The sequence below is a fragment of the Eleginops maclovinus genome, chromosome 15, assembly GCF_036324505.1.
Source record: "Eleginops maclovinus isolate JMC-PN-2008 ecotype Puerto Natales chromosome 15, JC_Emac_rtc_rv5, whole genome shotgun sequence".
NCBI lineage: Eukaryota > Metazoa > Chordata > Actinopteri > Perciformes > Eleginopidae > Eleginops > Eleginops maclovinus.
In genome coordinates this window covers 19340506-19356831 of record NC_086363.1, presented here as the reverse complement: position 1 = coordinate 19356831, position 16326 = coordinate 19340506, and the positions used below count along the sequence as shown (strand labels likewise).

Sequence of the window (16326 nt, the reverse complement as noted above, 5' to 3'; positions counted from 1 at the left end):
TGTGGGAAGCCGCAGGACCGCGCAAGTTTTATCTCTCCAACTCCAGTGGCAGATGGTGAGTGCTATTTTTGACGTGGCCCTCCTCAAACTCAAACACTAATCTAAGTTGACCCTCCTCTGCTCCTTCAGACCAGGGTCTCTGTGGCAGCTGGCACCAAAATCAATCCTCTTAGGCAACAAAGCTTGTCCACATCATCTGAAGTGGTGAAAAGAAGTCACAGCAGCACAGGCTTCACGCTCCCATAGCACATCCCCTGTGACGATGAGAGAAAGTGCTGATATCTAGCCGCTTGACTTCACACAACTACAGTAACTCGGCAACAAATACAGCTGGCATGGCACTGCTGCTAACTCAGCATGCAGAATCATTTCCTTCCTTACATATTCAAAATAATTTTGGAGCTCAGTGGGATGTCAGCGGGGGGATGAAGCGTGCCACCAATTAAAAAGGGACAATATGAATGATGTGTAATTGACTGCATAAAAAGAGCAGCGTGTAAAGCTTCTGATTGTACACGCAGGAGCTTCAGAACACCCGCCGCCCCGTCCAATACCGTGGAGCTTAAATGGATGGGAAAAACCAACAACAGAATGCTGAAGACAGGTCAGGATTTTAATTATGCCAGACATCAGGAGAAGGAATTAGCAAAGCCCAAATAATCCTTAGTATCGACTATGCTGCATGTCAGTGGTTAAGATCCATAGTTCAGGTGGATATTTGGCATCAAGGCTCCGGTGATGTAACACATTGCAATTGTGAGGTAAGCACGAGTCAGGTTATTAGTGTCGGTCCCCCGAAGTCAGTGTTTCTACAGCATGTGTTTAGCTTCACACAGCCAGAGGTCCGCTGAAGGCAATGTACCTTCCCTTTGTGAGCACACTGACCAATATCCATCCCATAGCAGCAGAAAGTGCAGAAGGGTTGCTGACTTAATCCTGATTCATTGATCCTTTATCTGACTGGGGTTAGTGCAAGTTAGAATCCAATCTGTGAAATATCAGTAGCCTGGGTGTTGAGTGCTCCACGGTGCTGTCCAAGGTGCTGAAATACAAGACGGACAACTTATTCTCTTCCATCTGTTGGTCTTGATTCTACCATGTTATCCACATAATATAGCTGAATACAGAACCAAAAGATTTGTTAATGGGCCGCTGCACTAGTAAACAAGATATACCGTATTTTCCGGACTATAAGTCGCTCCTGTGTATTAGTCTCTCTTATCAAAATATGTGTTGTTAAGAGAAGAAAAACACATCCAAGTCGCTTCGGTGTATAAGTCGCTTTTATGTTTTATTTTTGTATGTTTATTTATGTTAACTTTTTCAGTCACCCCAAAATGTCTTTCTGCTGGTCGATTACCGTTTCAGCTGCATACTTTCAGTGGGGCACGAACAGCTTAGACAGTTATACAGGCTTCTTGTACCTTAATACATGGAGTAAAGAGCGCTATCACAAAGCAAAACTTAACAATAACAACAATCGACTCAGCATGAACACATCAGACTGTATAAGGAAAACACAGACACTCGTCACCGTGGTTACAATATCAATAAACCCAGCAGATGTTTAGCCTAAAGGCTAACACAGACATCAACATAAACTATACTTTCGCTCACCAAAGCTCCAGTAGAGGGTCAACTTCTTTCATTTTCTGTTTGTATTATTTACCGCTGGTGGTGTCTCTCTCATGTTCTCTTCATAACTACACTTTTCACCGCACACACACTTACAGCAAATCAGCTCTGACTTATGAGATGACGTTGTAGTGGGGCTGCGAGCCCTCTGCCCCACTTTTCTTTTTTTTTTGCCGCACACATTGAATAGAAAAAGACTCTGAGCATGCGCAGTGTAGTTTTCACAGCACACATTGATTTTCACTTGAACGCAGTCAGACAAAATACAATATATAAGTCGCTGCGGAGTATAAGTCGCAGCACCATCCAGATAGCTGACAAAAGAGCAACTTATAGTCTGTATACTTATCATTTTATCTTCACAATATAGCTGAATACAGAACCAAAAGATTTGTTAATGGGCTGCTGCCCTAGTCAACAACATATAGCTGACAACAACAAGGACAACAACGTCCCCATAAGCACGCACCTAATATTCACTGAATACTGAGGGAGCGAGTTGGAACATTGTTATGGGCCTTCCAAACCCCATAATTCATTTTGCATGGAGAAATGTGATTTTTTAATTTTGGATTTATTATTATTGTACTCTGCCGGTTTAAAAATAAATATTTAAAGGGCTGTTGAGTAGTTTAAAGGGGAGCTTTTAAAATATATGGGATAAAACAGTCACTGAATATTACAGACCTTATCTGAATAATCTATTCTGATTGGTCAATTTGGACCTTTCAGAGATTGTTATATTGCTATAATAGTGATAAATGCTAATTAACGCAACTTATGAGAATTGTGCTCAATTACTCAAAATATGCAAGTTAGCATCTAACAGGTTCTATGTGCTGGGGGCCCCTACTACACATTTCTCACATAAAACTTTGAGGTACTCAACATCTCCAGGTTCACAGTGCTGGCAACTACACCGATCAGCCTTAACATTCTGGCCACTGACAGGGGAAGTGAAGAACAGTGATTATCTTGGATGGCCCCTGTCAGTGGGGGGGGGGGGGGGATATGTTAGGCAGCAAGTGAACACTCTGTCCTCAAAGTTGATCTGTTGGAAGCAGGAAAAATGGGCAAGCGTTTAAGGATGTGAGTGACTTCGATAAGGGCCAAATTGTGATGGCGTCTCCGAAACTGCAGCTCTTGTGGAGGGTTCCTGGTCTGCAGCGGTCAGTACCTACCAAAAGTGGTCCAATGAAGGAAAACCGGTGAACAGTCTACAGGGTCATGGGCGACCAAGGCTCATTGATGCGCATGAGGAGCGAAGGCTGGCCGGTGTGGTCCGATCCAACAGATGAGCTGCTGTAGCACAAACTGCTGAAACACTTAGTGCTGGTTCTGTTAGAAAGGTGTCAGAACACACAGAGCATCACAGCTTGTTGGTATGGGGCTGCTTCAGGCTGACTCCTTCATGGAGACGGTATTCCCTAATGGCAGTGGCCTCTCTCAGCAGGATAACCCTGCCACACTGCAGAGATTCTTCAGGAATGGTTTGAGGAACACAACAACAAGTTCAAGAAGTTGACTTGGCCTCCAAATTCCCCAGATCTCAATCCATAGAGCATCTGTGGGATTTGCTGGATATCAAGTCTGATCCGTGGAGGCCCCGCCTCTCAACTCACACGTCTTAAAGGATCTGCTGCTAACGTCCTGGTGCCAGATATCACAGCACTCCTTCAGAGGTCTAGTGGAGTCCAGGCCTCAACGGGTGAGGGCTTTTTTGACCGCAATAGGGGGAGCTACAATATTGTGCAGGTGGTCATAATGTTTCGTCTGACTATAAGGTGAACAAGAAATTACCAATGACAAAGCCTAAAAAAGGTTGCAGGCCTCACACTGGGACATGTCAGCGTGCTGTTGGTGGAGGAGAGCACAGCTGTGACTCCCCTGACAGGCGCCGGCTCGTCCTGCTGTCATTGAGTCCAGGGGTGAGAGAGCCCACACATGTAGATTGGAATGTGCAGCACCAGTGCCGTCGGACATTGATGGACGTCCATTTCTAAAGCGTTGGCCAAGTGTATTTTAGTTCTGCGTGTCACATCAGATTCAGTCATGTCAGACTGCGATGACTCCTGAGTCACAAAGATGGTGTGTTTCTATGTCAACCAGCAACTTTCAGTCATCATGTCTTTAGCGGCAGCATCACCGTTTATCAAACTGTGAATTGGATTTGTTTTTATTGATTTTACTTCCGCTTTAATATGTTTGAAAACACTACACAGTTAATGTAAAGGTATCAAAAAAGCACATTATGGTCTATACTTGGGTTCTGTACTCATGCGGAGGACCCAGATTTGAATCTGGACTGGGACCATTTGATGTTCTGTCTCCTCCTTTTTACACTGTCACTTCAGTGAAGGCAGTGATGGCTCAAAACATCTTTAAAAAAAGAGCCAAATAAATAAACTATGATTAATCTTGCTGCAACAGACTTGGAAATCACTGGTCCAATAAAACAGCTTTCCTTTTAATGCTTGTTTTTCAGTAAAGAACTAAAAAATCAGGCTCAAAAGCACTGTGTGTTGTCTGTGTGTTGAACCAAACAGTGAGCAGCAGACCACAGATTATCATGTTTTGTTGTTGTTGACCTCCAGAATGCTGTTAGGGTGATTTGAGGAAATTAGAAAGGAAGGACCCCTTTAATATCTCTGTAGTATTGACCTTTGTTGATAAAAGCTTCAGATCAATAAGCAGAACAGATTTATGGCAATACTGGATATTGACATGGATCATGTATCAACGTGATGAGCACCCTGATGAAATAGTGACAAAATATCTTGAATCATCTATCATGATGTCTTTTTTGCAATAAGCTTAAATATTTTACACATATACAGAGGGGCAAAAAAGTATTTAGTCAGCCACCAATTGTGCAAGTTCTCCCATTCAAAAAGATGAGAGAGGCCTGTAATTTTTATCATAGGTATACCTCAACTATGAGAGACAGAATGAGAAAATAAAATCCAGGAAATCACATTGTAGGATTTTTAATGAATTTATTTTCAATGATTGTGTAAAATAAGTATTTGGTCAATAACAAAAGTTCATCTCAATACTTTGTTATATACCCTTTGTTGGCAATGACAGAGGTCAAACGTTTTCTGTAAGTCTTCACAAGGTTTTCACACACTGTTGCTGGTATTTTGGCCCATTCCTCCATGCAGATCTCCTCTAAAGCACTGATGTTTTGGGGCTGTCGCTGGGCAACATGGACTTTCAACTCCCTCCAAAGATTTTCTATGGGGTTGAGATCTGGAGACTGGCTAGGCCACTCCAGGACCTTGAAATGCTTCTTACGAAGCCACTCCTTCGTTGCCCTGGCGGTGTGTTTGGGATCATTGTCATGCTGAAAGACCCAGCCACGCTTCATCTTCAGTGCCCTTGCTGATGGAAGGAGGTTTTCACTCAAAATCTCACGATACATGGCCCCATTCATCCTTTCCTTTACACGGATCAGTCGTCCTGGTCCCTTTGCAGAAAAACAGCCCCAAAGCATGATGTTTCCACCCCCATGCTTCACAGTAGGTATGGTGTTCTTTGGATGCAACTCTGCATTCTTTCTCCTCCAAACACGACGAGTTGAGTTTTTACCAAAAAGTTCTATTTTGGTTTCATCTGACCATATGACATTCTCCCAATCCTCTTCTGGATCATCCAAATGCCCTCTAGCAAACTTCAGACGGGCCTGGACATGTACTGGCTTAAGCAGGGGGACACGTCTGGAACTGCAGGATTTAAGTCCCTGGCGGCGTAGTGTGTTACTGATGGTAGCCTCTGTTACTTTGGTCCCAGCTCTCTGCAGGTCATTCACTAGGTCCCCCCGTGTGGTTCTGGGATTTTTGCTCACCGTTCTTGTGATCATTTTGACCCCACGGGGTGAGATCTTGCGTGGAGCCCCAGATGGAGGGAGATTAGCAGTGGTCTTGTATGTCTTCCATTTTCTAATAATTGCTCCCACAGTTGATTTCTTCACACCAAGCTGCTTACCTATTGCAGATTCAGTTTTCCCAGCCTGGTGCAGGTCTACAATTTTGTCTCTGGTCTCCTTTGACAGCTCTTTGGTCTTGGCCATAGTGGAGTTTGGAGTATGACTGTTTGAGGTTGTGGACAGGTGTCTTTTATACTGATAACGAGTTCAAAAAGGTGCCATTAATACAGGCAACGAGTGGAGGACAGAGGAGCCTCTTAAAGAAGAAGTTACAGGTCTGTGAGAGCCAGAAATCTTGCTTGTTTGTAGGTGACCAAATACTTATTTTACCGAGGAATTTACCAATAAATTCTTTAAAAATCCTACAATGTGATTTCCTGGATTGTTTCCCCCATTCTGTCTCTCATAGTTGAAGTGTACCTATGATGAAAATTACAGGCCTCTCTCATCTTTTTAAATGGGAGAACTTGCACAATTGGTGGCTGACTAAATACTTTTTTGCCCCACTGTAAGTGTTTTCCGAAAAGACTACAATCATTATATTATGATTATGATATGGCAATACAAAATAAGGTAACACACTCTTTAGGCTTTGACCGGCTCACTGTTTACACATTAGAGACACAAGGCTCTTCTGATATATAACATCATGTTTCTGATTTGCCTGACACATTTGCTTGATGAGCACCACATGTTCATTCATACCTACTTGTACTTTATATGTAATTTTATTTCCGAATGACCCTTGAAAGCCTCGCAGCAGAACACTCATGGTTATTGTCACAGCAGCGACAGCACAGGTGGGACTAATAACATTAAGGAGGCTCCTTTCCTGAAATGATTGCAATAAACCTCAGCAGTAATGAAGATACTACGAACATTAATTTAACTTTCACTTCATATTCCTCCTGTGTGAAACTTCCCAAAAATGCCAGTGATATTTGTAAACAGCAACCGTTTTTGAGAGGGTGGATATTTCTCAGAAACATTATAGATAATTCGGGTTTAGATTATCAGATATTAAAACAGGCTCGCTGAAGCATCCAATGAGATTTGGATATATGGAAAAATTGTTAAATCGGTCAAGATCGAAAACCGACAAAGAGTTAATGATTTTACTTTAAGCATTTTATTCTGCCAGTGTCCGTCTTCAGCAGCAGAAGGTGCCACTGTCGTGGCTCAAAATCTGTCATTCATAGAAAAGTTTGGTCTGATTTTTAACTGGAGCATCTGCAGATAAATTCCACCAGGGAATGTTATGGTACACTCAAATAAGGCATGACACTTATTCCATCATATTCTTATCATTATTGCAATCCGGTACTGTAGGAACGATTGAGTAACTTTTTATACTTTTCTATTTGCCCTATGCAATAGATTTGCCAAACTTTCAGAATTCCCAGCTGTTATACGAATACAATGTTATCATAACACAAGCATATTAAGACATATTGGTTATTTGTATTGTTTATTTGTAGGCTTATATTTATTAGATTGGCCTGCAACATGTTTAAATGACTAATCTAGCAGTGTGGACAATTCAGGACAAAATGTAAAAAGATTGTATTTATAATGTATATTATTTAAAACACAATTTAATATTATACCGTTTACCTATAGTTTTCTTTGTCTCTGGACTGCGCAAGGTTTGTGTTCATTATTTTTTATGAGCAAGGTGGCTGAAAATGTTTTTGACCGCACGCGTCCGCACGCCTGATGGTATTTGTACTTGTGTTTATTTATTTATAAGCAGTTTAAAATGTTGAAGTCAGTAGTGGAACGCCATGATATCTATGGAATATGACGTAAATAAAACCCTCAATAAATACCCGTGACTGTGGTATTCATTAAAGGTATTTGGATGTTTTAAACGCAAGTCAACACTCAAAAAGTGTCCTTGGAAATGTGTATATTGCATAATCGGCCACCACACTATCCTTCTAGAATCTGTTGTAGGCTGAGGGCAGGTCGTATGTTGTGAGGGGGAGGGGGTAGTGTAACACCTACCTGCTCAGCCAGGGGCCCCTCAGAGTCTTGCTGCTCTGCAGACGAGGAGGGGTCTCCCTGGGAGGACGTGGAAGGCTCATTCTCTGCACCCCCGCTCTCACTGGGCTGTCTGGATAAAGTAGACTCTTCCTGCAGGAACACACCAGACACTGCAGTCACAACATGGCCTCACGTGTACGAGTTAAAACAAATATAATCACATTTACTTCAACAACGTCAAGTATAACAATACAGTCAATTATATTCCCCTCTTTCATCGTGGGTTCCCTTCAGATGGCTTGTGCTTTATGCATAAAAAAAGCACATAGCATGGCTATATCTCCAATAATAGCAGATGAGCCGAGACTGAAAATAAAAGTCTGTTTGTTGACGGATAAAATCATTAAGAAAGGCAGAATTACTGTAATGGTTCATAAGCTAAATTCAGTATAATGTACATTCACACAGTACCTATTCATTGCTCCTAGTCAGTTGCAGGGTTTTATAAAACATTGAAGATAAACTACTGATTTTGTTACAAGACACAGTTCCTCTTTATGACATTTGAGTCGTTACAGGACTTTTAATGTGAAAGATTTAGAGGAAGTGTCAATGATACGCTGACTGTATAATCATGATGGATGGATGGATGGATGGATGGATGGATGGATGGATGGATGGATGGATGGATGGATGGATGGATGGATGGATGGATGGATGGATGGATGGATGGATGGATGGATGGATGGATGGATGGATGGATGGATGGATGGATGGATGGATGGATGGATGGATGGATGGATGGATGGATGGATGGATGGATGGATGATGGATGGATGGATGACTTCGAGTGAATATGTGTGTTTCATATATTTTCACATGTTCAAAAGCCTTCATCATTGTATAAGTAATTTTATATCATGTTAACGTGTTTACATGTTGATATTTTCTGTAAATGAAATAACAAAATGGTTTAAAAACATCCTGTAATACAACACGTTTATCTGCACTGTTACAGTACTGGGGCCTGGAGCGTCCAAAGGGGTGTGCCACCCTGAATATAAAACAGTGATTCTTGAGACAAGGGACAAAACAGGTTTTCATTTTCAAAAAGAATATTTTGATAATTTGCTAAATATATGAATACAGTTTTGTTCAATTATTTATTGTCTATCCAAACATGCTTTGGTTCAACCTCCCAGTTGTATATTTTTAATATAAATTGCAATTTTGCTGGATCAGCACTCATTTTTTGTCAACACCGTCAGAAACATAAAAATACTTTTATAAATTCTTTTAAATTATGTTATCACACTGATTTTCACTCATCAGGTTTCCCAGTTCCCCTAATTATGCACAAATATTTTGAAATCAATGAAATACCAGTTTTAAAGCCAGAGAAGTCAATGATTAATTACTATAATTGAAATCGTACATATCAGATACATTTGTCTTTAACCTCCAGACTTAACAGTGACATTTTTAAGCATAAGAAATACACATGAACGTTGGACATGCGATAAAATCATCACCAACTGGAAAAATCTCATCCAAAATGTCTTTCTGAACTTTCACAAAACTCTAATACTCGAAGACACTTGATATTTAGAATTATTTTCTTGAATAACGGCTAAGAAAGGGACAATGTATTCAGGAACAGTTTACTAATCAGGTAAGAGATGAATAACATGTTGTCACGAATTGGCAGACGACACAAAGATAACTGTGATGGGAGTTTTAATAGTACTGGCAGTACAGGGTTAACAGAGGAAACACGAGCAAAAACAGGCAACTCAGAATTCAAAACACAGGAGATGTTCACAAATGGGACGCAGGATTCAAAACACAGGAGATGTTCACAAATGGGACTCAGGATTCAAAACACAGGAGAAATGTTATAAACAGGAAAGCACAAAAGATACGGGGCTAAACTAAGAACTACTGACTAAACTCAAATGCACTGTTGCGCAGGAAGAAACTTGGAACCTCACTACGAGAGTGAGGCAAACAGGACTAAACAGCGCAGTAAGGCATGAACAAACTAAAAGTCCAACAATCTGGTAATCCTGGCAAACTGTGAGCTATGACGAGATGTAGTCGTGGGGAGGACTGACGTGGCTGCAGAGGTCGGGGAGGTGTTTGAGTGTCAAAGTGACGACAGGGGGCGTGGCCAGAGTTTGGTTCAACACAGACGTGACACATGTTCCCCCTCTATGTAGTCCATTACCTCAGGATATCTGATATATCTCCCTGGTGCTGCTTAAGCGAGCCGGTGAAGATGGTGCACTCAGCTTCACCAGAACATCCGGTAAGGGAACAAAGCAGATATCTGGGCTTCCCTTTTTTTGTTGAAAACAGACATTTGGCCCATGAGGATGAAAACATTCGACTTCAACATCCTGATGCTCTGCATCAACAGATAATGCTTTTGCAAGCCACCAGTACTGGTCGTACATCACAACAAGCCAATCTTCCCTCTGGATATCACTGGGGCCTATCCCAGTTGCTGTGCCCTCAGGCACTCCACTGGGTTCATTTTCCATGGACTCCATCAATATCGCCAGAGGACTCTTTGCAGGAGTGACTTGAGGGATGCAATCCCAAGCATGGGTAACTGGACTGAAGCAAGGACAGATGCGTGGTACATTGCAAAAACAGGAAGTGTGCCTACAATGGATGACACTGCCCTCAGCCACAACTTGATGGATCTTCCTTGTTCCAGGGATAGATTTCAATGGTTGGGTAAGGAGAATGTCATAAGCCTGGAAATCATCACTGGTGACAAGTTGAAGATGGATGCCACTTAGGCTGTTGGAGACCTTCTCATAGAAGTCTTTGCCATCAACGATGTTCTGACCTCTAAGAACTATACTGTCAGCACATCTCTTCACTGTTGCCCCAATGCCATCAGGGGCACCCTTCCCATGTGATGTTGGAAAGAAATTCCAGGTTGCATTCTTGAATCCCAGCTGGGGAGGAACAGCACAGACAAGGAAAAAGTTCTTTCTGTTTTTATATTGTTTGCTTGGGCCATCTGACCAAAAGTGTGCTGTCTCAAGATTTGGAAAATCTTGCACGAATGTCTGTCAGGATTTGATGCATATGTGTCCAGATGGCTGCAGCATCCTGGCGCTTGGACTGAGAAACTGTGCAAAACCCTGCCTTTTCGTGCTTGGTGTGGAACATGCCTGTATGAAGTGTGATCTGTGGAAGGTTTTGGCCATAGTAACAGGCTTGTATTTCTGAGGCATATTTGCATTTCCAGGCCTCAGAGAAGTCCACATGCACAATAACGGTGGTATCATCACAGTTAGCTATCATGTCTCTGTACTCCTTGGTTTGGTTTTTCACCAAGTGGACATGTGTGGTCGTCTCAGTTTTGAGTTTGTCTTGGTAGAGAATCATAAGCTCAGACAGAGTACCAGTGTGTTTTACAAGTTTCGTGTTGAAGTGAACGCCTTCTTCGGTTCGATCTTCAATGCGTGCGTGTCCACTGTTCCCACTCCACTTGCGTTTCCCCTAATTGTACAGACAGACCTATGGATTTTTTTTGGCACCGAGAGCAGGTGCGCAAAAGACATGACTCACTTGTTGGAGAACAACACACAAGATTGAAACTCTCTTCAAGCCTAATTGTTGACACAGCATTGTGGAACTTCAAGACCTCAAGCATCATCTTTGCATTCTCATGATACTGACATTGACATGTCTTTCTATCAGAGGCTCTTGGTGGTGTGATGTAAAATGGGCGCAATGCACAAAAAGATGAATAACTAAGCCGAAAATCTTGGTGTTGGTGGAGAAATGTAGTGTGAAGGTTTAGCATTGTGTCGGACAGAATCATCCTTTGACGCTTTACTTTGTTCCTAGTGATTGTGTCTTGTCTGTCTGTAGTTATCCTTGAACTGTTTTCAAAAAACATTTGGACCTTTCGGGAGACGGTCTGAAGGAATGTAGGCTTCCTTTGGGAGAGTGACCTTTCTCTCAGTGTTTTGTATGACAAGCCAAATTCATGAATGCGATGTATCAGTCGATATTTCTTGAGGATTCTGCCAGACAAAGCCAGTTGTGGACGCTGTGATACAAATTTGCCTCTTTTTTGAATGTGAGGAGCATTTGTTCTCAGCTCAGCAGTCATTGCATGGTGGAAGAGCAATGACTTTTTAATTGAAGGATTTCTGATTCTACTCCCTTCAAGCATCTTCTCAGTCTGTGTCCGAGGCGAGTCATGTGTATTCTTATGAGTGTGCTCTCTGCGTTTAAGACGCTTTCTTAGCTTGTCAGCTTTTTTTGCCAACTTCTCAAGTTTGTCTGTCAATGCTGCAGTCTCTCTGGAATGTCTTTTTCTAGTTTTAGCTCTCTCCCTCAAGCCAGCATGCAGTTGTCTGTTGCTCCTTTGCTCCTCAACGCTGTTGTCTAAGGGACTCTGTGGCGGAGAACCTAAAACTTGCTGGATTCCCTCTGCTCTTTTTCTTTGCTTCTTGATTGTATCTGTGCCTGTCTCCAAAACTTTCTCCTACGCCTCTTTCTTCTCTCATCCAAATCATCGATCTTTTTAATTTTGCCCTCCTTCACCCTGTTACTCCATCTTTCCCTCTCCTTTGTCAGGAACTCCTCCTTCAACTCAGGCTGGCTATTAAGTTTTTCTCTCCTTCTCTTTTGGTAATCTCTGTTCCTTTTCTTTCGCCCCTCCACTGACAACTTCTGTCTAGCCATTCTAGTCTGAAATGCATGCCATTCTACAGTCAGTTCTTTGTTATGGATAGCATGGAACACTTCATAATATCAGGTTGGCGGTAACAGTAGGCTACGGTACATCACAACTAGTTTGAATGGGATACATGAAACTGCAATAATGGTAAAAATGCATAGGATATTGGTATAAATTACATTGAAATGCTTAAATTGGACACTAAAATGGCTTTTGTCAACACCATCAGAGAAAGTGTCAACACCGTCAAACACAAATTCTGACGGTGTTGACGTCTGATGGTGTTGACATAATAGCACATTTCTTCTTATATCATGCATGATTCTCACAGGAGCCATTTTGTTTTTCACATGTTGGTTATGGTCCTACCAATCTATATAAATCAAAGCTATATTGCAGAAACTTTTAAACAGATGTTTGACTTTTAGACACTTTGGAGTTGATACTCTATGGTTGTGACATGTGCGCATTAGTAAAAAGATAGGAAATATAAAGTATTTAAAAAAACTTACCTCAAGTTTTCTTGTGGCGCCAGCAAGACCAAAAAGGAGGGAAAGGGGTCCTTTGACTTTTAGCTGCCCTAAATTATTCCTGATTTTCCCCCCAATTTAAAAATGTCTGACGGTGTTGACGAAAACCTCGGACACATTTTCAATTGACCAGAAAGTACATTAAAAACATTTTAAATTTAATTTTCTTTAATGTTAGTGAAATAAATACTACTTTATTTGCAAATAATATTAATAAAGTTCAATTTTATATAACTTTTTGGACTTTTTAAAGAATTAAAGTGTGGTGAGACCTGCTTCCGGACATGGGTTTTTCTAGGCACTGGTCACATATCATATCATTTAAAATGAAAACAAAATGTTAGACAACTTCAAACCATAATTTGTTGTGCTACCCTTGTCTTGATTAGTGTTTGGGTTCATTTTTAAGTATATTTATTGAATATTTTAGCCAAAAAACTTTGATTTATGTCACGGACATGTTTTGTCCCACTTCTCAAGAATCACTGAAAAACAACTCGAAGTGTATTGTCTCTCTGAAGTGCAACTGTTCTCCAACTCTTTCACTACACTTGCATACATAATTCCACCTTCCTCAAAGACAGTCTGTAGAGTTTTTTGAAAATGTTAAGCCTTAACAGAAACCCAACATTCTAAGAAGCTTTTTTCCCATGTGGTCTTTCACAAAAAAGCCAAGAAATTAAATAACAGACAGGAAGCTTAGCTGTGCAATGAGATCCATCCATCAAAGAGGCAACATCATCACACTATAATGACCCTTGTCTCTCCCATCCTTGGACTGATTTACTTCATGTTTAGCATGTGTGTTGTGGACAAGCGCAAAGAAAGCAGTGTCACCTGTAAGTGTTTTCGGATCAGCAGTTGTGTAAAAAAAAAAGTGAAAACCCTGAATATCTTGCTAGAGTTTGGTTAACTCCTGCTCTAAAGCTATTAAAGTGCAAATGCATATAGATGTATCAAAGCTGGGGCATACAGCTATAATGGGGCTTTGACTTTATTAAGCCCATAACATATTCATGGGAGCTTTTGCACTCATGATGCGTATATTGTAGAGTTTCCCCCGTAATCGCGTTCATGGACTCACTAGGAAACCCACCAAGCAGCAACACAAGCATCCTGAACGCTTACTGCACCAGTAACATTAAAAATAATAATAATAATAATGTAAAGAAGTGGTGGGTAGAGGATTAATTGGAGACAGAAATCTGTATGTTTGTATTATAAGAAGTATCTAAAGTGATAGTATTAATTGTATTATTATGATATAAAGGGGCTTTGATCAACATGTTGATCAGTGAGTATGCAAAGAGAGATAAATACAGAGAAATCATAAGTCTAATGACCGACAAAATCCTCCTTTTGTTTCTTCACAACGGAGAAAATGTTGCATCTATTTTCACAAACTCTCTGAGTATTTTCCTCCCTGAGTCAGGAACCGACTTTTACTGATGACCACACTTTGCTGTCGGCCAAGAAGAGACCGTGCAGCAGAGTTTTAAGAAGGACATGAATTTAGTACCATTGTTGAGTTGGGTTTACATGAACAGCAAACACAATCAACTGCAAATATGATATATCGTAAAACGTAAAATGAAAAGCCCTTCCAAATAAAGCCGTGATTTCTCTTGACTCTTGAGATAAACAGAAATGAGTTTTCTCAGTTGTATCATACGGTATTGAAACAATTATTTGAAATGTTGATGTTAATGAGCTTTATGGAGGTTTTTTGTGCAGCACTCGTGTTGCAGCCAGCATTTGTACCTTGAAGTTGATTTGCTGAGCCAGCTCTTTAGCCTGGTCGTCCTCTGCGCTGGGGTCACTGTTGGGGGTCAGAGCCAGGAGGGCGGAGCGCATGGAGCCCCCACACGCCTCACAGCAGAAGTCCTGGGACCTGCAGGACAACAAATGTTACAGGGTGAGGTCGTCCTTCTGCAAGAGCACCTTTTAGTCTTCTCTTGTTAGAATAATAATAATAAAGCTTTATTTGTAGAGCACTTTTCATACACCAGCTGCAGCTCAAAGTGCTCTATCAACAAGGCACACATCACAATTTAAAACAGAACAAGAATTACACATCAGGACGGATGTTAAAACCTTTTAGCACAAATGCAGCATAGCAACATGACATAACAGTTTAAAGACACAGGAGGTCAAATCAAACACAATTCAATAAATAATGATCCCTTCTCGGTAAAATAAAGGACAAGATAAGATAAAGACAAAACCAATAAATACGATATAATATAAAAAACCTATAAATAAATACAAATAACTAATCAAAATAAGATAATAATAATAGTAACAATAATAATTAAAACAACTAAATCAATAATAAGAATAAAAAACCAAAAGGGAATGTCGCTAATAACATTTTGAATAAATAACAAAAGTAAAAACCTAAACAATAAATAAAACAATATACAGATAAATAAATAATCAAAAATAAAAGACTATTTATAGGTGGGGTGATCTAAAAGATGTGTCTTTAGCTGCTTAACCCATTTTATTTTGGGGGATATGTCTGTCAGAATAGACATTCAGTGTTTCCAATTATTAACCTAGATAACTTGATACATTTTTAGATGGAAGTTTGTTTCCACAGCCTTATTAAAACAAGCCTGAACATATGAATTGTGTAACTGTGGATACAATGGCAGTGGTCCAACTAAATGACCTGTGAATTATGAATGGTGCCAACATAATTGTTCTGGCTGACTTGTCACAGTACAGGTGTACCTGCCAAGTTGCCAAAATTGACCTGATTTATTGCCCAGCGGCTTGTAGATTAATTTGATTTTTCACGGGTCATGCTTGTAATTGATCACAGAGTGCAATTAGGTTTTTTTTTTTAAACCCTGACGGTTTACACTGATGCATGCGTTGGCTGCCACACAATATCTTAAATGTTGATGTCATAGCTCTGTGGTTTGAGCAAAATGCTGATGATATGTATTCCTTTTTGTGTGTCTATTCTTCCTCGCTATCAGGCTACAATTTCTCTCCCCTCCCTTGTAGAGATTTGGGAAACAGCTACAACATACTCAACTTACAAGTACTGATTAGTCAGTGTGGCTAGGTAGCTATATAGGAAGATGACGCCCCCTTTCGTTATTCCCTTAACAGTGCAAACTCTGATCAAATCCAATATAGTTAAATTCCAGATATCACCATGCGTCTCAGTTAAAGAAGTTACAGCTATGTAAATTAAACTATGTCACAAACCCAATGCTAAGCTAACCTTCTTACCCTCCAAGTGGTCAGAACAGCCACATGAAGAGGTGAAGGCCTCCTAAAAGTTCCTCTTCAATGTGATGTTAGCTCAAACATGCACACAGAATATTGTGGAGCAGTGCACCAGTTTTAAAGAGAACATATCATGCTCATTTTCAGGTTCATATAAGTATTTAGTGTCTGTACTGTGAAATGTTTCCATGCTTTAATTTTGAAAAAGCTGTGTGTTAGAGAAAATCCCTCTGAAGGAAACTTTGGGATTTAAGCCTTTTCACACTACCTATAGAAGATAGAATGGGAGGATG

General features: G+C 40.6%; 1 protein-coding gene across 1 annotated transcript in view; it reads right to left on the bottom strand.

Annotated features, from left to right (window-relative positions):
- The window catches only part of ube2j1 (ubiquitin-conjugating enzyme E2, J1), a 55237-nt gene that overhangs the window by 3267 nt on the left and 35644 nt on the right, over positions 1–16326 (bottom strand). The window contains exons 6-7 of the mRNA XM_063902250.1: positions 14552–14681; positions 7571–7699 (exon numbers count right to left, since the gene is read on the bottom strand). Coding sequence (XP_063758320.1) covers positions 7571–7699; positions 14552–14681 — 259 coding nt within the window. The remainder of the gene's footprint in view (positions 1–7570; positions 7700–14551; positions 14682–16326) is intronic.